General features: G+C 36.1%; 1 protein-coding gene across 7 annotated transcripts; it reads right to left on the bottom strand.

Annotated features, from left to right (window-relative positions):
• Nucleotides 1–175: 175 nt before the first annotated feature.
• LOC129264541 (outer dynein arm-docking complex subunit 4-like) lies at nt 176–22175 on the bottom strand. Of its 7 annotated transcripts, none has more exons than XM_064097983.1 (12): nt 21825–22175; nt 16530–16661; nt 15717–15870; nt 15242–15303; nt 14162–14342; nt 13692–13913; nt 12208–12415; nt 11087–11370; nt 10474–10710; nt 9520–9696; nt 4947–5075; nt 176–2553 (listed from the first exon to the last, which is right to left on the bottom strand). In XM_064097983.1, the coding sequence occupies exons 1-11, from the start codon at nt 21936–21938 to the stop codon at nt 4951–4953; spliced, it is 1896 nt and encodes a 631-aa protein (XP_063954053.1). In that variant the 5' UTR covers nt 21939–22175; the 3' UTR covers nt 176–2553; nt 4947–4950. The 7 variants fall into 7 exon arrangements, with proteins under 7 accessions (XP_063954053.1, XP_063954043.1, XP_063954060.1 ...); XM_064097973.1 differs by lacking the exon at nt 21825–22175 and adding an exon at nt 17279–17551; XM_064097990.1 differs by lacking the exon at nt 4947–5075 and having other exon boundaries at nt 21825–22081.
• Nucleotides 22176–23553: the final 1378 nt, after the last annotated feature.

Raw genomic sequence — 23553 nt, 5'->3', positions numbered from 1 at the left:
AGTCATTAATTGTGAAGAAACTCAAAAAATGAATAGCATTTTTTAGTCAATTTTCATAAGCTGACTGCTTACTATATTCACCAGAAAGTAACAATTTTCATGAATTCCTGAAACTCCTCTCACACTGTCTCAAAATGGTTGACAAGAATGAATGGGAAAAAAAAATTTGTTCACATTTCTTTACAAGTAGCAAACATTTATTATTGGACGGTTGAATAACACATTTTTGTACATACATGCAATATACACCTGAAACAAAAATTATTTACAACACTGCTTTCGCCACAACTATCAATGAAAGATCCGATATGACTGGAATAACATGAATACTTATTTCATACCCAACTTCATGGAGTATAATAGAATCTGGTTAAAAAATGTATTATTTACAATACATAAAATAATTTATGTACAATAATTTGACTTTCTCTGATTTTGAATAAAGCACAGTATTGGCAACAAAGCCATGAAACAAATTAAAAGGCATTTCTTGAATAACTACAAAACTTGAAGTACATTTTGAAGAATTGTAGTAGTTTTATTACTACAATACCCTTCTTTGTTGCAAAATGAAGGCAAATAAAGGATCAAGACCTTTCAGAAAAGCTCCTCATGCGTTTTCTGGAAGAAATTGCTTATAAAACCATTTTTGAGAAATGAACTTCTAACTTCATGTTTAAATCAGCTCAAATTTATTATTCTAGAATATCAAAGATTTCTAAAACGGGACACCTAAAAGTCTCCCTTTACAGAAAACGATTCCCCTGTCTCCTCTCATACAAAGTCACCAAAATAAATAAACATTTTAAAAACTACAAAGCAGTTGAAAATTAAATAGAATACATACAATATCATCCCAATTTAACACATGATTGCTATGCAATCTTAACATCTCATCATTTTCCTTTGGAATATAGGTAAAATATCGATTATAAAGAAAAAAGATATCTTCAAAGTAGAAGGCAATCACAACATTCATTAAAGCAGAAAATTAGACACATAATGTATATTTCTAACCCATCAAAGATTAACAGTGTTATGAATTATTTATGATTATTAATGTTACTTGTACTATAGAAATTTCAAATATAAGGTTTACCTCTGTACTAAATATGACAGTATGTCAAACACCTTTCTCTCTAAAAAGAATAAAATTTGCTCAGTCACGAAACGGGGGGAAAAGGGGGAATTTATGGAATTTGTAATACAGCATATGGGGAAACAGTAGGCAAGTGAGGTAACATAGTTTTTTGACTAATTAATAACTCTGCTATCCTTTGATATTGATGGCTTTTCATCAAACCTTCATTAATGGTTTTTTTTTTTTCTTAACTTGATACCAGGGAGAATTTCTCCTTGAAATAACACAAATACAAACCACATCTAAATGAACATGTGTATGTATTTCATGAATGATACTTTGTTATGCAAGAAACGTGTCTGATATCATTGATATTGGTCATTTGTTGATATATAGTATTTGATAACTAAAAGAATGTTTTATTGCTTGACATACAAATGAAGTATTGAAATCTAGTATTTCAAAATGAGAAAGATTTAAGGGTGGAAGAAATATATATTGCTTACAAACAGGCAAACAAACGGTGGTGTGCTTTTCAATTCTGTGATGAAATTTATCTGCTTAGACTCCATAGAGTGTAATTTCTTATTACAGAAGACCGATATGGGATGGGGACAAAAGTTTTAAAATACACTTTCTTATAATAAATCTTGCAACAACTTATTCACATTATGCACTCCTTTAATTTCAGTATGAAAATGTAAGGAAAAACAACTCCCAGGTGTTTAACCTGAGGCCAATTTCATAAAACCTTGAGTAGTAACAAATGTGCAGTAAAAATTGTAAGTTACTTATTGGCTGGTAGTAAACTTGCTACAGAAATTGTGCATTATTTTATTGCTACAACAAGGCTTTATGAAACAGAGCCAAGGGTTCTTCTCTCCCTTACTTGCATATGCTCTTGTACAATTTCAATATTTTTCTTGCCCACCCCCCCCCCCTCCAAAAATATCGAATGTACGGCAATTAAAATAGTAACTACACACGTTTGAAGAACATGATCATGTAAAAGTTAAACAGAACTCGGGCAGGCTGGTTGAATGTAGAATTGTTTTTTATAACATGTTAAATGAAATTATACAACAAGAAATTTCTCCAGTTTCATTTCGTAATTCACTATTAAGTCATTCCAAATCATGAGAACTCGGTGCAAAATCAGAGATATTTCCTATATGAGATCCCAACATAGAGTGAATGAATTGCATATAAAACATTCAATTTTCAGAAGATTTCACACTTGAATTGCTGTTGTTTTTTCTTCTCCTTTTGCAATAGACAGTTCATAATTTCTTATACATTCTCCAAATGGTTTGTGCCTCGTAATAAGATCCATTCTTTTTCTAGATCTTCAGTCAGCATGATGAAGACCCGGGAACGTTTGAAAATAATCTAATCAATTCCAATCATTTTATTTTTTTATTCTTCCTTTTGCTCTTCTGCCTCATCCGTCTTTTCTTCTGCTGGCTTTTCATCTGTAAAAGACATAAGAGAAGAGATAACAAAAATTACTGAAGAATTTACACTGCCAAATGTCATATTAAAACTCACATACTCCAGCAATAGCCCTGTCATGTAAATAACAAGGTTTGTGGTGGTGAGGTGATGGTTAGTGTTTATGATGGTGGTGATGGTTGTGGTAGTGGGGGTGGAGGGGGTGGTGGTGGTGGTGTTGGTGGTGATGATGATGATGATAATGGTGATGATAATGAGCATGTCGAAAATGATGGTATTGATGATGACAGCAACGATAATGATGATGATGGTGTTGATGTTATTGATAGTGATGATGGTATTAATGTTAATGATGGTGGCATCAATCATGATGACAGTGTTGATGATGGTGGTGATGTTGACGATGATTATGTTGAGGATAAGAATGATGATGACATGACAATGACAAAGGAATCTAGTAAGTTCTAGTACACAGACATCAGGACGATGCCCAAATCAACTGCTCAAGAATTCAGAACTCGTCTAGATATGATCAACAGGAAATCCTTGAGTCATTTCATCTCGAGTCAACATAATATTCAGAAGTATGAAGAAAAACTATGCCTTGAACCAACTGACACATTCAAGAGCTCAAAGAGCCATATCTCACTTTATTGTGGTGAATAACATTTTGACGTAGTCATAAATTTACTCCATACATAAACTTGATTTTTTTTTTTTTAGGGGGGGTCCAAGGACTTGACCTTGGTGTTCAACGACATGGAAGTTGGATTGTGTGTTACTGCCTTCCCATCTCAAAAATGACATGTATCTTGAAATTATACCAGCTGAATGATTAATAAAACAGCAAGATCCAGATAACTAGTACCCTGTTTCACCACACACACAAATAAAGAAACTAAATTTCTACAGTGTGTGCCAAATGTGTTCTCAGCCGATGACACAACAATAAAAGAAAATAGCACCTTATAATGTCCAGTGAAAGCAACTTGATGATAATGGGTATCGTGAAACAGGGTCCTGACCTTAAATCTATACTGTTATGTGTAGTAGGAGGGGTACAGCATGTACATAATTTAAATCTTTTTTGCTCTCAAAATTGGAAGGAATCACTGGATAAAGTCAGTGGCGGACAGTGACCCGGAGGAGACAAAGCATTGGAGGGGAACAGCATTGTTCACAAACAATACAGTGCCCCTCCAATGCTTTGCCTCCTCTGAGTCACGGTCCGCCACTGGATGAAGGTCTTGCCAAATGAAATCATCAGTTCAAGCATCCTTGTCCTAAATTCTGTGATCAAATGCAATTCAAAGTATAATTATTTTACATTAGCCCCCTATATCAAGAAATTACATTTGTTCACAGCAAAGAGGTAAATGCATACAGATTTAAGGAAGCCTTTTTTTCCAATTTGGCAATCACACACTACAAATCATGAGGTATATAGATAATATATAAATGGACAACATTAAACTGAAGGGATAGAATAAAACTGTGAATGTGAACACAATCAGCGTCCCATATCACAGAGGTTAGTGATTATCATAATAATTTAATGACTGATTTTACATTGTAGTCAATGCGATCAATTGCTAAGATATTCTTATAAAAAGATGATTGCTAAGCTTTGTGTTACGGGACCCAGGAGAGGGTTTGGTAAACCGAATCCTGTATATTAAGGCTGCTCAAGGAAGAAAAGAAAAGTGATCATTACAGGCAGGCAGTCTTCACTGACGTGTTAACTCATACTTTCTCAAACAAACTTGACAAAATTTTGGGGGTGGCTGAGGAATAGGGGATAGCTAGCTTTAATTTCTTAAATCATATCTTTAATAACAATATCAACAGCAGCTCACGTCTGTGCTTTCTATGACAGAAGACCAAAAAGTAGAAAAGAAAGATATGCTGTGATAAAGCGGAAGGTTGCTTATTTGTTGTATGCAGGGATATGCAGGGATATCTATGTTAGAAAGCATGTCATGCAATCATCACTTCTAAGTATTTTGCAAGAATGAAGATAATCATTATAAGAACTGGCTGTGCCTGGAGAGAGCTTCTGAATTACTGAACACAATTTGTATGTACAGTAAAAAAAAAATGACATTCAGACTTCAGAGGAAAAAAAACCCTGGTTGAGAAGCAGCAGGTTTTACAGGCACATACCTTTGGTTTTTGCCTACAAATTATATAAACAAAATCAGTCTCTGAAGGGGCTACATTCACTTAAAGTACTGTTGCTGCTCTCTTATTCCAATTTGACTCAGAAAAGAGGGACTAGTCTCCATTCTAGACATAGTTTATCGAGGTGTCAAATTTGAGTCTTTGCTTGCAAACTACATCCTGACGGCCAAAAGCCAAAAAGGGTGCCCCTCTACAAAATGAGATGATCCTACTAAATAGATGTGATCATCACCTTTCTATTTCTTCTCATCTTTCTCACTGCCGCTCGATGAGCTCCTGCGAAGGCCAAAGAAACCAGATCCTCTCTTGCTGCTTTTGCTACTCTTGCTGCTCTTGGAAGATCTACTACTGGACCTCGATCCTGTAGGGTTTATAGGTTACTAGTATCAACCATTGCCCAGAGCTAGCACTATACCGCTAGTACTTTAATGATTTACAACAAAATTTTCTGAGCAGCTGCATTTGCTTCAAATGGCTCTACAGGAAATGATAGCTATTATTGTTAATGCAAAATATAATTTGTTCTATTGTTTGAATATTAAATACAATTCTAGAATTCTATGTTGCTGATCAATTGATATCTGTAATATATTAATTGAATTAGTAATTTCTTTCATTTATTGGCATTGAGCTTTCGGGTTGTCATTTTCTCTTTTAAGATTTTAATTCCTCTTTTGAGATTTTATTACTTTCAATATCTATTATTGATACTAATATTAGCCTTGGTAATAAGAGGCTTCATATGCTACAAACATATCATTGGGTATTTTGTTTCAGTTTTTATTATATCCTTCTATTAATATAAGACATTCTCTACTTTTATTAGAATTAATTGTGTATGTGAACACACAAAAGAGCATGCCACATATATATTTTTTTTTTCAAGCAAAGCAAGCCAACATTATAGAAGTTTAACCAGGGTGGCCCAAAATGCTCACTGATATATGATGGTATTAAACCTTTGAAGTTAAGATCTGGAAGACCTGGGACTGTGATTGAGGCAAATTTAATCAGAGTTTGAAGTAAGCGTGCTTCTAGATGAGAACGATTTCTTCACTTCCTTCTTGAAAAGATTACAATATTAAAAGTTTGTACACCACACTGGTTAACTTTAAGTAGATCCATGGTTTTGAAAGCAAACATGAAGCTATTACAGCCAGCACAAAATGAACAGTACAGGTGAACAATTAGAAGTCCTCACTGAACAAGACAAATTAATGTACAAACAAGATTAGGTCAGCCAATGGAGAGAGGTGAGTGTTTCTATAATACTGTACAACCCTGAAATGAAAACCAAGTTAAAAAAAAAGGCTACATGTATTCATAAGTATCCCTCTATCGATTAGCAGGTTAGAAGTTTTGAATCATACAAATATTGGCATGATGAATTCACATGTATTTAAGGTCACTGAAAATAGGGTATATAATCCTGCTTTGTATTGATGTATTCATACTAAATAGTCAAAAAGTAATGATCTCATGTATATTCATGTCTTAGTACTCAATGTTATGCAGGGCCCCTAAAATAACAGTATTCTAAATAATTAATTATGGTCCTACCCTGTTGAATAAAGATTAAATAAATTATTAATAGCACTGGACATCATGACTATTTTGCTAACATTGCCCAATATTGGTCTTAAATGAAATGACTTTCTTCAATTGCTGTATTGTACAAACTGAACATCACTTTGGCTTTTTAATATGATAAGGGTAAATACTGAGCCTGCCTGCATCCTACTATAAACAGACAGTTTGAAGGCATGCTCATCAATGAGCTGCTAGTAGTTGAAAGCTTTCTTTGGACAAAATTTGTGTGAATTAAATATGTGTAGATGCTGTACATACGCAATATTTCACTGTGCAAAGTGGGTCTTCATTCATTCAAAATTAAAATTACGGCTTGAAGATGTATAAACCAAACACAGGCTGTGCTGAGCAACGCATACTTTTGCAAGCGGTGACAATTTCTTAAAAAACAAAAATGGTGATTACTTTTTTCTGATGGGTATATCTGCATAACAAAAATGCGAGCCTACTTTATATTGAATATCTGGATTAATAAATGAACAGATATGTGCTTGACGATACAAGTACAATGTTTGTATCATAGGAGTGCATTATTCTGTAATATAATTTGCAATCGGTGTAGTCGTACATGTAAACGATGCCATACCTATACCTTAACGTGGAGCTCCTACCACATCTGGCCATTGCCATACAAGCAATCGTAATGAACAGTCTTTATCCCAAAGAAATACAAATAGATTTGAAAACTTCTGAGATTTGCTAACAAACCAGGATTACGTATGTGTAAGTTCAAGTATTAATTCCTGATCTTGCCCACATTTTGCAGCTATAGGTATTTCAGAAATCATCACTTAAAGAGTTAGGAACTAAACTTTTTTATGTCAATGATATTAAAAAAATTAAAAGCATGACTACATAAGAATGCAGCAAAGTCATTGACAATTTGACATGAGAGATGTATAAAGCACATTGACAAGCATTTCCTTCCAGAAATACATGTACATAATGTATAGTACAAGACAAATAACACTATCTATCAATTGACCGGCAACCATTACTATCAAGTAAACTGATGCAGATTGCAGAATATAATAATTTTACAAGTCCCAGTACAATGTATCCATCCATATCACCATGAAGAATGTAGAGTGCAATGACGTGACAGATATTTCTTTCATCCTGTTACTTTTCTTTTAAAAATGCATATTATTAGTGCAACAATGTCCCAATGGAATATACACAGAATGAAGATTGAGAGAAGTAATGTAAGGATGGCAAGATTTAACCCTAAAAAGACTGGGGGGGGGGCTGATTCAGCCCCCCCCCTCAACATTTTTCGCGATAAATCTGTTACGCGAAAAGCTGGCGCCGCGCCGTTCCATGACTTTTTTCTTTCAAGTCTTGCGCAACTTTTGAGACCAAATTTGCGACGCTCGGGTACGTGGTTCCGAAATTACGCAACATTTTGTAAGTGCATGTCGACCCAAAATTGCTCAAAAACGTGAATTTATGTACAAATCCAATGCAAATTGTGTTTTTAGCCAAAATTCATAAATGTATCATTATTTTCAATTTTACTAATCAAACTCAATTAATTTCATCTTGTTTATGGTCAAAATAAAGTCGCGGACAATTTCCATTGAAAAAACAATAAAATACAAAAAGTCGAAAAACAAAGAAATACATAAGAAATTTGAAAAACAATAAAATACATAAGAAAAGAATTGTGATATTGAATTTTCTTTTAAGTACATTTGATCAGAATCCTTCAAAGAGTCTGTGAATAAAAAATTAGCAGTTTAGAGGCCTTATTTAGTTAATTAGAGCAAATCTTGGATTTTACGCATAAATTAGCATAATTAATGAATTATGAGATTTTTCGGAAAAATTGATCCTACAGACTTGGAGATTATGCCATGGGTAATGCACGTGCCAATTTTCGTCGCGATCGCGCGGTCGACGGCTGAGATCATAGGGGGGGGCTGAATCAGCCCCCCCCCCCAGTCTTCTTAGGCATCGAAATAGGCCCAGTCTATTTAGGTTAAGACAGAATTCAATAAAGCAAAGGTGGATCAGAATATCAGATACAGTTGCAGTTATAAAGTTTAAATGATAAGTAGGCAAGAAAATGCTGCAAGACAATCATTATGCAATGTTGGTTAGTAAACTAAAATACACTTTACCCTTCAGCACTGTTGACATAGCAATGGTACATGCAGCAACCCATCCAGGGCAATAAAATTGGAAGAATGCAATTATGATATGACTTGAGTAAATGAGCAAGAACAGGCTGCAAGAATGCAATGATGGTAAGCAAAATAATATACCCTTAACCACTGTTAAGCATAACCTGACCAGGACCATGAACAGATCTAACCATATAGAACTCAAAATGAAGCTTACATGTAGGATAAGAGAGGGCAGCAGGAGGGGAGGACATCATTTCAAGGTTATTCAAGTAGTATGAAGGATAGTTAGAGTTATGCTAGTAACATTGAAAGCAAAAGAGGTAAGCATTTCCATGTGTCAAACTGAACATGTACTTGAATACATGCTATTGAGTCAGAATAGAATTAGCCCTTCCTGAAAATTTCACTGCCATTTGAAGTGTTTGAAGGAACAAAAAAAATATTCTGGATCGAGTGTCCTATCATTTGCCTGGATTGTAATAACTTGCACAAGAACACTAGTATCTGACATTTCATTCATGATTTTGGGAGAATATCAGTCTTTTTTCTGAAATATGAGCAATTTTATAAGAAACTGCTGTCCACTTCATTTTAAGGAAGTCCATGCATGGTCAGCAGACTTCCCAAATTGAAATCATTCTGTGTGGGTTATCAGGGGAGGAGATCTATAATTTTTTTTATTCATAAAATGCACAACTAGACGTTTGACCAAGATGCTCACTACATGTACCTCATAGGTAGGACACTTGTTATATTATTTTTGTCCTGTTTTAACATTTTATATATTAAATCTTGAGGGAAAAAAAATCTTGTCTCAATTTTGCCCATTTTGTTGCTTTTTTAGTAACTTTTTTTTCAAGGTTTACATTAACTTCGTTTTAGAATTGATATCTAACACCTGGGAAATGCAAACTTCTGAGTATGTATACGAGTATTGCATAAGAGAATGCTGTTCCAGCTTTGCTTTGACTAGCAATGCACTGATGACACAAGCAAGGTTAGCAGATGAAAGGCTTTGCAACATGAGGATATATTAGACAAGCAGGCCACCAAAAGCACAAATCTTTGACAAGGAAATGTTTTCACCATCGTGGCCTTGACGTTGCTCAACATCATCTTTCTCATCTTCTTTCTGTTCCGTTTCATCTTGTTTCTGATTGCTATCCTCCTGTTCGTCTTCTTTTGGTTTGAAAGTTTCCTCTTTAGCCTGTGACCTCTGCTGTTCAAATTCTTCATCATCGTCGGGACGGGATTGTTGTTGTTCTGTGTTGTTAGTTATATTGAACTTATCAAGGGGTTATACTGTGCATTCATGATTAGTCTAAGAAATGGCTTCGACATGAATAGTACCAGAACATGCACTGATGTATAAACTGAAATTGATGGAGGCATGCAGAATTGTATTTCAATCTCAATTTCAATACATATCTTTTAATTTCTTTATCCCATTTTCTCTTTGTCCTTGTCTCTTTCACATCATACGTGTAAATGTACACTTACCGCTTTGAATTTCAATTCTTGCTTGTGATGCTCACACTTTTACTTATCACACCTCGACACTAACTTTCAGAACTACATGAATCATGTTACACACTTCTTACTACATATTCACGCTTTCTCTCATTCAATTAAACTATGCTTGTATTTGTCCTCTGTCAATTAAGACTCAACTGTCCTGGAACTTCATCAGATAGCTTTTAGTTCAAACAAGCATATTAAATCAACATTAGGACGGCATTCTAGGAAACCGACAATTAACCTCAGTTAATGTTTATTTCTTACAATCAATCAAAATTTTGTAGTTGATTGCAAATGTGCCACTGATTACTTACCTTCTTCTAGCAACCGTGAGTATAAACAGATTTGTTATTAATAAAAACTGATAATATCAACTGCTTATTTGATATTGAAATTGACAATCGATTGCAAACCTTGCCCAGTCTTCTTTTGGCCACCTGCCAACAAAGAATCAATTGTTCATGAACTTTATCACATTAGCCTATGTTTTGTTCCCACAAGCGTATTAAATCTTAAACGTACCTTCTTCCTTTGCTTCATCAACAACCTTCTCCTCCTGCGTCTCTTTCTCTCCTCCCTGTTCTTCTTGTAAGATGTCTCCTTCAGCCTCCTTCTCCTTGATCCCTTGAACAATCTTCTCATTGAGGTCCTCCAAGGCACTGGCAATGGCTTTCTGTGCAGGCTCATCTCCCTGGACCTTGGCCATGTCAAGGGATCTCTCAAAGGAATCGATAGCCTCTTGCAGGTCTCCAAGTTTGACTGTTCGTTCAAGCAAACAATTATCTAGTTTATCTTAAAGTTCTTTCACGGTCAATTCCCATTTTCAACCGTAACAAAAATTTAACAAATATTAATATACACATTTCTGCATTCTTTTTCAAGTGGTCCCTTGACACAGTATACCATTGATTGAAGTTTGACTTCTATTGCAAATTTGCATATTTGGCATTTCATACATAATCTAATAATCAATTGAAATGATAAGTAAGCACTTGCAAGCTGTACCTGAGCATAAACTTATCAATGCTGTGATGGGCTGTGAAATGTTATATACAGCATATGACTTGGAGTTTCTGTGCAATTGTCAAGTTATACAGAACTCTATGTAACACAGCCCCCTTGTATGCACTCTTACCTTCTGATTGTGCAATGAGTACGCTGGCGTTGAGCTGCCAGACATCGTCCCCGGCTTCCTGGGCGGCCTGGAGACTCTTCTGTCCGCAGTCCCTTGCTTCCTGGAAGTCTCCTAGCTCCAGATGGCATCGCCCGATCTCATGGTACAACCATGTGCCTTCGAGGGCAGACTTCACCAGCGGTAGCTTCTCGGTCCAGTTCTCCACAGCCTTCTCAAACTTACCGATGCGGGCATAGACCCGACCAAGGTTGTCAAGCGCTCTTGATCTACCCTCGTCGTTTTCGCTGAAATGACAAGAGAACAAGAGGTGAAAATTATAAAAGGTGATGATGAAGCAAGTTTTCAAAAATGATCATGACAATCACAGTGCATACACATACAATACCATAAAGGAATGGCATTCAAAGACCAAATATTATTTTGCAACAACTGTTAATTGGTGTATCCATATTCATTGAGTAAATCTGTTCATGAAGTTAAGAGGAGCTTTACAAATGACTACAGTACGAAAGTTGTGTTGTCCGTTAGTCAAATTCACTGGGTTTGATAAGTACTTCTACTATAATCATATACCTTTTCCTGTGTGCAAAAATATTATTTGCAACAACCTAAATTATATTACTTGGAATAAAGTCATCTCATAAACGTCAGGAAATATTCAGAGGCTCATATTTTGGAACTTAATAAGCCAGTTAAGCAAAATGTTACAGTCAGCTATATCAGCTCCCTAATCTAATTTGTCACATATACATGACAAAGTGAACATCATGTGACATCACCATTTTGGGCAATGTAGACCAAAGGGAACATTTCCTCAATCTAACCAATAATGTGTAAACATCAATCGGGTTTAGTTCACTATTAAACTAGGCTGATATTTAATAAATTGACATTTAAAGCAATAACATCCATCATGAGACCTGATGGGTGTTTCATAAAGCTGTTTGTAAAGTTACACACAACTGGAACATGTTCTTAGGTCATATATCAATTATACAGGGATATCACATCGCACAAGAAAGGATCACCAGTCGTGCGTAAAGTCATTCGTATCTTCAAAGAATACAAATTATTTTTCAAAATTGATTGAAGATGAATTAAAAAGAAAAAACAGGACTTACTGTTTTGTTGAGAGGTCCAAGTCTTTCTGGTGGTTCTGTTCAGCATCAGGCATCTTACCAAGATCAAGGTAGGCATTACCAAGACAGCTGTGAAGGTTAGCTATGAAATCTTGCTTCTCTGGGACATCGTCCTCTGACCAACTCTCAACGTTCCTCAGCACCTTTTGGGCTTGTCTGAGGGCATCTCGGGGTCTGTTCTCAGCCAGAGCTGCAAGGGTGAAAAGCATGTGAGATGTGTTATTTCTATGAAAAGGGGGGGTAAGGAATTATGGTCAATGTTCAGCCATATTGTTTTCTATTGTTATGTCGAATTGGAATAAATTAATAACATTTTGGGGCAATACACTGAGAATATGTATTGAGATCTTAATGCATTTCTTTTTTTTCTTTTTATTATTATTGTTATCACAAAGTCTTGCTTAACCCTTTTCATGCGTACTTCGCACGTATGCACACTTGGTGCCGTGCGAACTTCGCATTTCACACTCAAGCAAACAATGCATTGTTTCCCTCCCTGAAAAGAATTCAGCACAGAGGGGTTCATGGCCCAGCGCACAAAGAGTTAAAGAATCAAATAGCATTTCAGTTTCATTCATGAAATGCAAAGCTGCAAAATTTTCCAATATGCAGAATTCTATCTACAGCTACATACCGTATACATGTACTTGCATACTTGGGACTGATTTCAGAATATGGAAAGTTTTAAATCTATTGGATCAATAACTTATGACAACCTTGTTCACTCACATAAACATACAGGTAAAAATTGAAGCTGATACCTTGATGAAGTTAAACAGTTCTTTCATTATCACAAGGTACTTTAATGTGAATAATGATCTCTTTGACTTTGACTCCAAAATCTAATTGTCACACCTGTATGCATATAGATGATCCATGTTTGAAGTCTAACTATTTATAGTTGTTGCCAGAAAAAAAAAACCAGGGCAGAAAGATGAATGACCTCAAAACATGCCTACTGCAACGCCTTATGCAGAGCCGCAAAAGAGATCACAGGATCGATCTTTCATATTTATTCATCAAATAACAGGATGCAAAAATATAAAACAAATTATGAATCTTCATTTGTTCATTATACTATCCTTCTGATCTGAGGAGGACAATTTGGGGATGAATTTTGATAAGTTATTTCATATTCCGCATACTAAGAATCGTGCTATAGGATTGGTCATAAGTCAATCATGTTAATAAAGGGAAGTTTCCCCATCAATCATCGCTTGGCAAGCTGGATGTACTCACTATCTTTCCTCAGCTTCACTTTGGAAAGATAGCTACATCCGGCTGGCCTCGAAAAGGATAGTACGTCAAAATCTCACATACCCAAATGCCTAAAGTTCTTTGAGGTTGTATCCATCTTATGGACACTCGGCCAAAACTACTTTGTGTAATAGCTGGGCAATGTCTCAACTCAAAGTGAGATCATAGAGTACAATGAACTAATGTGCATGCACCAATGTCTTCATTACCTGCATCAATTTCTTCAAGGTTCTTAAGAACATATTTGGCAGGATCAGCTGGTTGTTGTTTATTTTTCTCTCTTGCTCCTTTGGCCTCTTCCTTTTCTCTCTTCCTGGCATACATAGGTTTCTGTTGCCTCCAGAACTCTGTCCTGGTGTCTAGGTACTGAAGACCCTCATTGACAAGGTCGTAGATTCTATTACCGCTGTCTGTATCTGCTCTCGTCAGGTCTACATAGTAACAAGTTACATGAAAGTATTGATACAATTAGAGCACAATTGGATAATGGGATGTACATGTAGGAGAGGAGACAGAAAGAGATCTGGGGAGATGAACAATACTGGAGACACACATCTGATACGAGGAACTTATGTCTGTTTTACATTTTTTTATACAAATAGCAAGAAACAAAAAAATAATGGAGAAATGGACCTTGACTCACTTAGTCAGGCAGCACATTTGCATAATATATGATTACCTTCGTCTCTTAAAAGTTTATCAAGGTATTCCTTATCAGCATAGAGCTCTCCTAGAAGTTGCTTGGCCGTCTTCTTTTCAGCTGGAGTCTGGTCAGGCTTGACCGGTCTCTTCTTCTTGTTTTCTTGTTGTTTTGCCATAGGTTTACTGTATCCCATCCTTGCTGGTTTTTTCGACTTTACCTACAAGGTTACAGACAGAACATACATGGAGAATGGGTAACAATCGCTCTGATGGAAAATATGCAAGTTAGTTAAGCCGAAAATTAAACCTAAACTCCAAAACTAAATAAGCCCCGGTGGGTGTTTCATAAAGCTGTTCGTAAGTTAAGAGCGACTTTAAGAACTACTGGTGATCCTTTCTTTTGATAAATGGTATATTCATTAGCGATGGTTTTGCGCGTAAGAAAGGATCACCAGTCGTTCTTAAAGTCGCTCTTAACTTACGAACAGCTTTATGAAACGGCCCCCTGATCCTTATCTTTGCATTATTCAGAACAAAAAATTATATTCCAACCCTAAACTCTAACCCTATGCCCTCTGAGATATTGAGACAGAAGCAAATGCTGCATGAGCGTGCGTCGTGTCACCTTACTAATAACCTCTACACGAATACCTTCAATATCATAAATTCAATCTTCAGGATAACTAAGCACATTACCAAGTAGAAAGGAGACCAGCACAAAATATTTAAGTTTTAACAGTGATGACTACAATGTTTTTCATCAATATAAAAAACAGACCCCACATCCCATTTACAAAAAGAGTTGTGATAGATCCAATCAAACTCAAATTGCGATTGATTCAAAGCAATCTAAAATTGTGTAGTGAAGAGATAGGAATTTGTATTTTAGATTTTACTACTTAAGTAATTTCTATCAATCAAAATTCAAGTTTGAATTAAATATATTGCAACTCTTTGTAATATACAGAAGCCAGATGGCTTGATTCTCAATATGAATTTTATTTTCAAAGTGAAACTACTCATTCAACTGTCTCTAAACAAAATTTTAATCCTAGTCTTGATAGCAAAAAACATTGTAAATACCTCTAAAGAAAGCTTCCTTATCAATAGAACTCACCTCATCTTGTTTATTGAAAAAAGACAAATCCCCTTTGTTTTCTAGTTTTACTTTGGAAGGACCTGGTTTCAGAAGAAGAGATAATATAAATAAATAAAAGGGCTTCAGTAGAGTGTACGCTACTTACTAGACATGTTATATGACGCATTTTGATATTTCATTAAACACTTGATAAAGCCCAAATGGGCAAAAATTCATTGTTTACAGAGTGCATGCTACGAGTATACATGTACCAACATACATGTATGTTAATATTTTTACTTCAAATGTTTTATGTAGATCTAACAAGTTTTACATGTATGTTTGGTTCTGGGCAGGTGTTTGTAATGTAATGATGAAGGTCGCTTTATTTCATTTATTGCTTGACAGAATGCGAATGGGGTTTAATCATATCTCTCAAAATAAATCAGCTAAGTGACATAACTAGAAGTATAATGCATGTATTCTATCAAGCGCAGTAAACTAGTTCACATACTTCCTATTGAGTTTTCAATTGCTTCTTGTGCTTTCTGTATGCCAAGACGGAATTCTTGGAGCTCTGGTCTAAATTTATTGCCGCGGTGATAAAAGACAAGGGCCATCTCAAAGTCTCCCATCTGATAAAGCGCCTCAGCCTTCTGAAATAAACCCTGTTAAAGAAAAAATACATACCAGAAAGGTGTATGCAAAATATCAACAAAAGTGAAATAAATCTTTCATTAAACATCAATAAGCCTATCCAATAAACACAAAAGCATATGGCTTTGCTAAAATGATTTGTTAAAATTTCTTAAACTTTACTTCTGATTCTTGACTTGTTGTAAAAGATACAGCACTGAAAATGAATATAATCATGTATAAGTTAATGAATATTTCTTCTTGACCATTTTCTACAGCTGGCTGTATGTGCAGTTAATACCACAATGAATTGAAATCAATATGCTTTATACACTTTCATCATTGAAGAAACAGGAAAAAACAGCAAGTCCATTAAGGTGATAAATGTTATAATCAGCACAGATACCGCTCAAAGGAAAACAGAGTTGAATGAAAATATCTATTTAGGAGGAACGGTCAACTTTCCACTCAAAATCATATTGGCAGACACAATTTAATGTCAATTCTATATTACTCAAAGGCCATTTATAAGAAAAATATTTCATTAAGTTCATATCATTCTGTTATCCTTTAGATCACCTCTTTTTATATGTTGATTTTTTTTTTGCTTATCACCTATAATAATTGTTTTTTAATCAAATTTGTTTATTGTTTATTCCTTTTTTTCCTGTTGGAGGGCTTTATGACTAACCTTAATGTAGTTTTTATCATCTGAGAGTGCTGCCTCAGCATCTTTTAATGCTTGTTTGGAATCACCGAGTTGAAGGTAGCACTTAGATCTGGCAACCAAGCAGTTCTTGTCTGTGGGTTCTATTTCTAAAGCCTACAAAACAATAACAAGAGAAAAGAAATGAAAATTAACCATTTCAAACTAGGTGCATTACAATGCATGTAGGCCTATAAAACAAAGTCACAAAAACTTACCTTTATATCTACATGTATTTTTGCCAGATGTGTTTGTGTTGACAAAACTTTTTGCTCTGGACCATTGCATACAGAGTATATCAAATTTAGAAAATTTTTACTTCACTAAACAAAGGTGACATGAATGGGCACCCAGCAGGATTAATTCCCTGAATACAACAAGCGCTGGAAGAATAATTTGAAGCTAAAGTATAGTGTGCCTTTAAAAATACAACTTTATAAATGCCAGGCATAAATAATGATTATCTCCCTATATTTTGATCAATGGGAGAATCTCACGATGTTGCCTGCAAAACAATTACAACCAAGTTTTTCATTTTAAAAAAATCAGCATGAGCAAGATCTGCCTTTCTTAAACAAGTCAATGGTAGGTGAAATTCATTAATAGAAAATTTGAATTGGACATGGATAAGGATAAATATGATTTCTTAAAAACCCAAGCACTATTTTTAATTCAATTGACATTTTGCTACATGTATGTGCACACACACACACACACATCCAACATGCACATACTAAATTATAGCCCTCCATTGCACGTCTGTAATCTCTCTTTCTCATGTGATCCTCCGCTTCTCCTATATACGACTGCAGGAGCTTCAACTGCTCCTCCCGCTCTTGCATGGGATCCACATATTCATCCATGATGGATCTAAATTCGCTCCTTCAAATATCCAACCAATATCCAACTTCAGTACAGTGACAGATATCCAAGATGATGTGCAAGTCTTTGTGTTTCAGCAGGCAGCCATTACACTACATGTACAGCATGAAGAGCCCCTTTGAGATAAGTCATAGCAACAAACAGCAATGCATATTCATGTCTTCTTGACCTCATGCATATTCATGAATGCATCATTGAGTAGGTCTCAACAATGGATAACAATGGATAAAGGAAAGGGGTATCTCTATAGACTTGATCAGGGAATGTACCAGCTAGAAAGTATATTGATTTCCATTTGCAAAGTGATCAATAAAGAGTGGATGAATCCATTTATTGAGAAGGGAAGGGTAGCGTGGTCCTATGTGTTTAAAATTCTCAAATAAAATTTATCTCTGCTGAATTTCTACTATCACAGTTAAATATCTCGGTATACATGTATTAGAGTATTTTAATGTGCAATATAGTCTTTAACATAAATTTTCACTTTCATTCCCTTTATGAATATCTTGTTCATTAGGCATTCTTTAATTAGCATTTTGCTTGTAATCTACTTTTTTGGAAGACAAATCAAAATGGAAATTGCTGAAACAATCACCGCCCCCCCCCCCCCCCCCACACCTCCACAATGGTTGGTTCATTAGTACTCAAGTCAGAATAAATTTGGGCCAACACTCCAGGTTCAGGAATGAACAAGAACTGCGTAATGTACAGATGACACAATGTTTATGGTTTTCATCAAAGACATGAATGGCTTCTCTCAACCATTTGCTTTTAATGTTTATGAAATGTTGGTGGAAACTGTATATTAAATAATTTGATAAACTCAACACAAACTGAACAGGTTCACTTTTAAGAAGTCAGGGTCATTGTACATTTACATGATGCCTGGAAGCTTCAGCAGAGTTGAAAAATTTTGCCAATGCAAGCTAATTACTCATAATGCAGTCAGGCATCTTCTTATGTCAGCTTGAGTAAGCAATATTTTGTCATAAGACTAAAGCCTCTAGTTCAAGCTAACTGTCATCCATCCATGAAAACACTTAGAGCCTGTGGGAGGTTTTCGAATGAGGTCAAACCAAATGGGTCCCTGCATTGTATCATCCTAATTTTTTTTTCTCTCAAAATAGACAAGATAACAATTCTAAACATGAAAATTTTAACTTCTGTGGGGGGACTTTGAAAAGGGAACTTGTATTGGTAATCTGTATTGAGAGATGTAGGGTAATCACCCAGTTTAAGATGTGGTTTGGTTAAAAAAAATACTTGGATCTAGACTCTTAAGTAGATCTACTTAGGTCTACTGACGTTGGCTAGACTTAGCTTAGTCGTAGCAAATCAAAGCCTTGCCCGTTTACCGGATCACTGTGCTGCTTTATTTTAGCAAAGCCATAGTCTAGACTTCTATACTCTCTCTCTCTCTTAACTGATCCCTCCACTATTTGGAGATTCCTAGGGTCCAAGGAAAACAGATTTGTTCCATGTACACTGTCATTCTGGCTAGGAGGTTTGAACCATATCAGAATGGAATTTTGTGGAGGAAAAAGAGGGATGATAAAAGTAGACTATTGTGTACTTCATTGGGCAAACAAGAGTAAAATGGTATAAGGGTAGCCTGAGTAAAGTCCTGTGGGTTGGCATTGACATATAGATTGACACATGTTGGGAAGTCCATAAGGCAGTCCTTGACTTTGCCAATAAACACCTTTTTTTTCTTTTTTTCTTTATATATTTATTAACATATATACAAGTTAATATACAAACACAACACGTTTACAGAATTGCCAGCATACATACTTATAACAACAACAAAAAGCCTATGCACTAATGAGTAATAAACTGACTGTACATAAAAACACACACAATTAGGAGAAAATTGTGAAAATAGTAGAAGCACACTATCTGATTAAGAACATGTCTGGTACAGAAATACCAAAGAATCAGGACTGAGTCTGAGGCCTCGAAGTTTCAAATGAAAAAGACCATTTTCTAAAGTGAATACCCAATTTATTTCTTTTCTCTGCTATTTTGTAATCAAGTTTCTTTTTGTAGTTGATGAAAATCATAAAGGCGTCGAAATTTGGTTCCAGTTTTTTAAATCTGCAACGGTATATATAAAATTTCAGATAAAGTACTAAACAATTTATACATTTCATGTGAACTGAATCATTAGAAACACCAAACATCTTCTCAAAAGTTGTCCAATTTAGGTGACCTCCTATTTTTGTACTGATTAAAGATAATAGGTTTTGCCAAAGCGGGGTAATTTTTGGACATTCACAAAACAAATGGACCAGTGTCTCTGGGAAAGCTGAACAATAAAAACAATTTGGAGATTCTATTTTTTGCCAATAAACACTTGACGGAGATGGTCTAGGTTGGGACACTGCCCAGTAAAATGTTCCACAGTCTCGTCGGCAGATTTGCATAGAGGGCAAGTGCGACTGGTTGATTTCTTCAGCGTGAAAAGACGACACTGTGTTAAGTAAGGTGGCTCTGAGGAGTTGAGCTCTCACCACAAATGAAATGCTCTTCGTAAGACAGGAGAGGGTACACTTTTCAGGTACAGGAGTTTAGCAGCAGGAGGTATACAATCTTGCCATTACTTAAGAGATGGCTTGGAAAGGATTCCTTGACATGTGTTGTGTTTGGTCAGCAGGTTCACTCTGTAATTGACCAATCTCTTCCAAGATGAGTATACGGGAGGATTCGAATGAATGCTGTGAAGATCAGGAAGATTGTACTTCTTTGTTATCTCCTGCAAGAGCCGTATTGTAGGAGAGCCTAAGTTGAGGGCTTCCAGGAATGTTCTAAACTCAAAGCGGCTGTGATCGAGGTTGACGAGTTGACCTAGAAGCAGCAGTTTCCTGAGATCTATTTGTGATGAGACTGGAAGGAGGTCAGTGAGGAGGTAGACAATCTCGTCGGCAGCAGTCTTTGGGATCCCTAGAACTTGCTTAAACAGATGGGATTGAGCCCGGTGTAACTTTACAAGCATAGATTTAGTGAACTTGTGGATAGAGGACCCGTGCAGCATTCTAGGGATGCAGAAAGTTTTCCAGAGCTGGGATACAAGAGTAGGAACCAGACCTCCGGTATATGCTCCAGTACCAGTGAGAGCAAAGAAAGTACGAATACCGGTGCCAATAATGTCGCCAGTTGGATCCAATCGTATTCCAGACTTGAGGATACCAAGATGAGGGTGACTGACTTTCTCTTCGATGGTAGATCCATCGACTTCCCAGGATGAGTTCGATGGTTGTTTTTTCCTGCTGCTCACAATCACTGCACTCTTAGACTATATACTACCTCTGAAAACTCCTCAATATCTAGACCTATACTGCTATAGATCTAGATCTAACTCTATAAAGTTTGATCTAGATTCTATTTCTAACGTTAGATAGACCCAGGCCTGGATAGACCAATAAACAGGTCTATTTCTGTCAGGGATTAGACTGATAAATCCGCTGTTTCAGAGGAGTTTTTCAACATTTTCTGATTTTTTTCTGTCCTCCTACACAGACGGATGACGGCCATTGGGCTTGTAAATGGTGGAGCAAACAACCGTCGCTTAACTACAGCTACAGCGTCTATGGTCTGGAGAAAGAGTGCGTTCTTGCACCCTCCTCGATCAGATCTAGAATATCTATTCCTAAATTTTGCTTTTTGACGGGGAAAAAAGGAAGAAATGATAAAGATGAATTCATATCAAATTATAATGGAATCAGCTTCTGAAAAATATGCTTGAAAATAGCGAATTTTGATGACAAACAGATCGGGGCGGGTCAGCCAGGTTCTTGTTCGATCGCTGTCAGCTACATGTACAATAAGTTACAGCCGAGTGTACAGAAGAAGTGCCAGCGGATTGGCTGGCACGTTCGTACGCTCAGCTGTGTGTATTTGTGTGTGTACTTGAGTTTTGTCAGACGTGTATCAATCAGATATGATTATTTACGTCTGGGACCGACCTTTAACGTCGCCATCCGAAAGACGTGACCAGGGCTCGAACCCCTGCGTCAATTTGTAACTTCCCCACAGCTTGGATTACAGGCGCACGCCACAACGCCCAGTTGCTGTAGATCTAACTTTTATTACTGTAGCTGCACTGACGGCAATCGAAGAAGAACATGACCGATCCTGATCTGTAGCCGTTTGTCATCAAAATTCGCTATTTTCCACCATATTTTTCCACCAGACAACAAAAGGACTCACTACACTAGTCTCTACCCTTCTCCAAAGCTTATGTGAAGACTCAAGTTTGTATTTGTATCACCCTTTCTTTCATTCTGTTTTTTTTTTCATTGTTTTTTTTTCCTCTCTCTGACTCTGAGTCTGACTCTCTCCCACGGCCCACCCGGTCCACATTAAACTCGGTCACTCACGGAAAGCAGCTCAACTCACCAATGCCGTCGAGTAACTATGCAATGCTTTTTTGTACTCTCCTTGCTTAAACAGAACATCACCTTCTGCCATATAAATGGCAAAAGAGTCTTGATTTGTTTCTCCCTCCGTCATTGTGGAAGAGGCCAAAACTTTGGTGAAAGATGAATAATATTGATTATTTCGGCCCTCTGTCCTTTGCCTGGTTCTTCGATCGAAAGTCCGTCACACGAATTTCACGTAAACAATATATGCGATATGCGATATGCATGCATTTCCTACATAGGTTTACCTTAGCAACGTTACAGAGCATGCGCAAAAAAGAAAGAAAATGTTAACGCCATCTCGCGCTGAAAATCATAAAAGGTGTACGACAGGCCATCGCCACGGAAATAACAATTAAATTAAGGTTATTATTTTACTATCAGTCAAACTAAACAGTTGAAAGTTTGATAGTTTCGGACAAGGACGAAAAAGTCATGACATTTTAGAGATTTGTATTATTTCCGTGAAACAACTCCAAACCTGCCTTTATGAGTATTCAATGAGCAAATTAATTATGTTTGTTCAAATTTTTATTGTCCTCCAAGAATAATTATTAAAAAAACGTTTCACTCATGGGTGTCGATCACGGGGGGATGGGGGGGATATATCCCCCCCAATATTTCAAGTGGGGGGGATGGCCTGTATTATCATCCCCCCAATAATTTAGGGTAGAAAAATTATAATAATGATGATGAAAAAATTAAAAGTTTGATCATGATGATTATAGTATGCCATCAATCAGTTTGTCGCAATTTGTGTATATTGTTATTAAATGAAAACATTCTTTTTCAGGACTATTAAACAGATGGGTGGAAGTTCAAGATGAAAAAGTTTGAAATGTTTATGTATATGATATTTTTTAACACATGACATAAAAGGACCCCAACGAAAAACAACTTTTGTTGTTAGGGTGTTCCATCCCACCAGTGGTGAATGAATTAATTTTAATAAATCAATTAATTCAAAAGGGTGGAAAAACAAACGGGAGTAAAAGGGTGGCAAGATAAATCGTCTAAGGAATGACAATATAGCTATTAGAGTACCGGGTAATAGCCCCACCAATGAAAATATTTGGGGGGAACATATCGTTTTGCCCCCCTCCCAATAATTCCGCATGTGCAACTAAAAATAAAATAAGATTGTAATGCTACACTGAAACCAGCAAGCGAGATTAAGATACCAACTCGATTTTGATCTAAAATCGTGCCCAAAATGTCTGCTTTTCAGATCGGAATATAAAATTTTTCAGCTCGCGCTTCGCGCTCGCATCATTTTTGTACCAAAACCCCATACTTTTCATGATTAAATAGGTGAATAGAATGTCCCGTTTTCAGTTCTATACCTCAAAAGAACTCCCGCTTCGATTTGCAATAATATTTTGTTGGATATATATCTTGTTCTTTATTAAAAGCGTCCATTAAATTGTCTTTTTGTCCAGATCGAAATATTAAAATTTTCAGCTGACGCTTTGCGCTCGCATCTATTGTTCTTCTAGATACCCATCTTAATCATTGGTACCAAAAGTGCTTAGAATATCAAGCTTTCACGTCAGAATATAAAGAAATTTTAGCTCGCTCTCTAGTGAGATACATGTATCTATGCTCCTCATGAGTTACTACAAGCAAACCTAAACAGGTACATTTTTCCTGTTTTCATGTCATACTAAAAAATTTCAGCTCGCGCTTCGCGCTCGCATTGTTGGTGA

Source organism: Lytechinus pictus, chromosome 1 (genome assembly GCF_037042905.1).
Source record: "Lytechinus pictus isolate F3 Inbred chromosome 1, Lp3.0, whole genome shotgun sequence".
Classification (NCBI taxonomy): Eukaryota; Metazoa; Echinodermata; class Echinoidea; order Temnopleuroida; family Toxopneustidae; genus Lytechinus; species Lytechinus pictus.
This window is presented reverse-complemented; position numbering and strand designations above follow the sequence as displayed.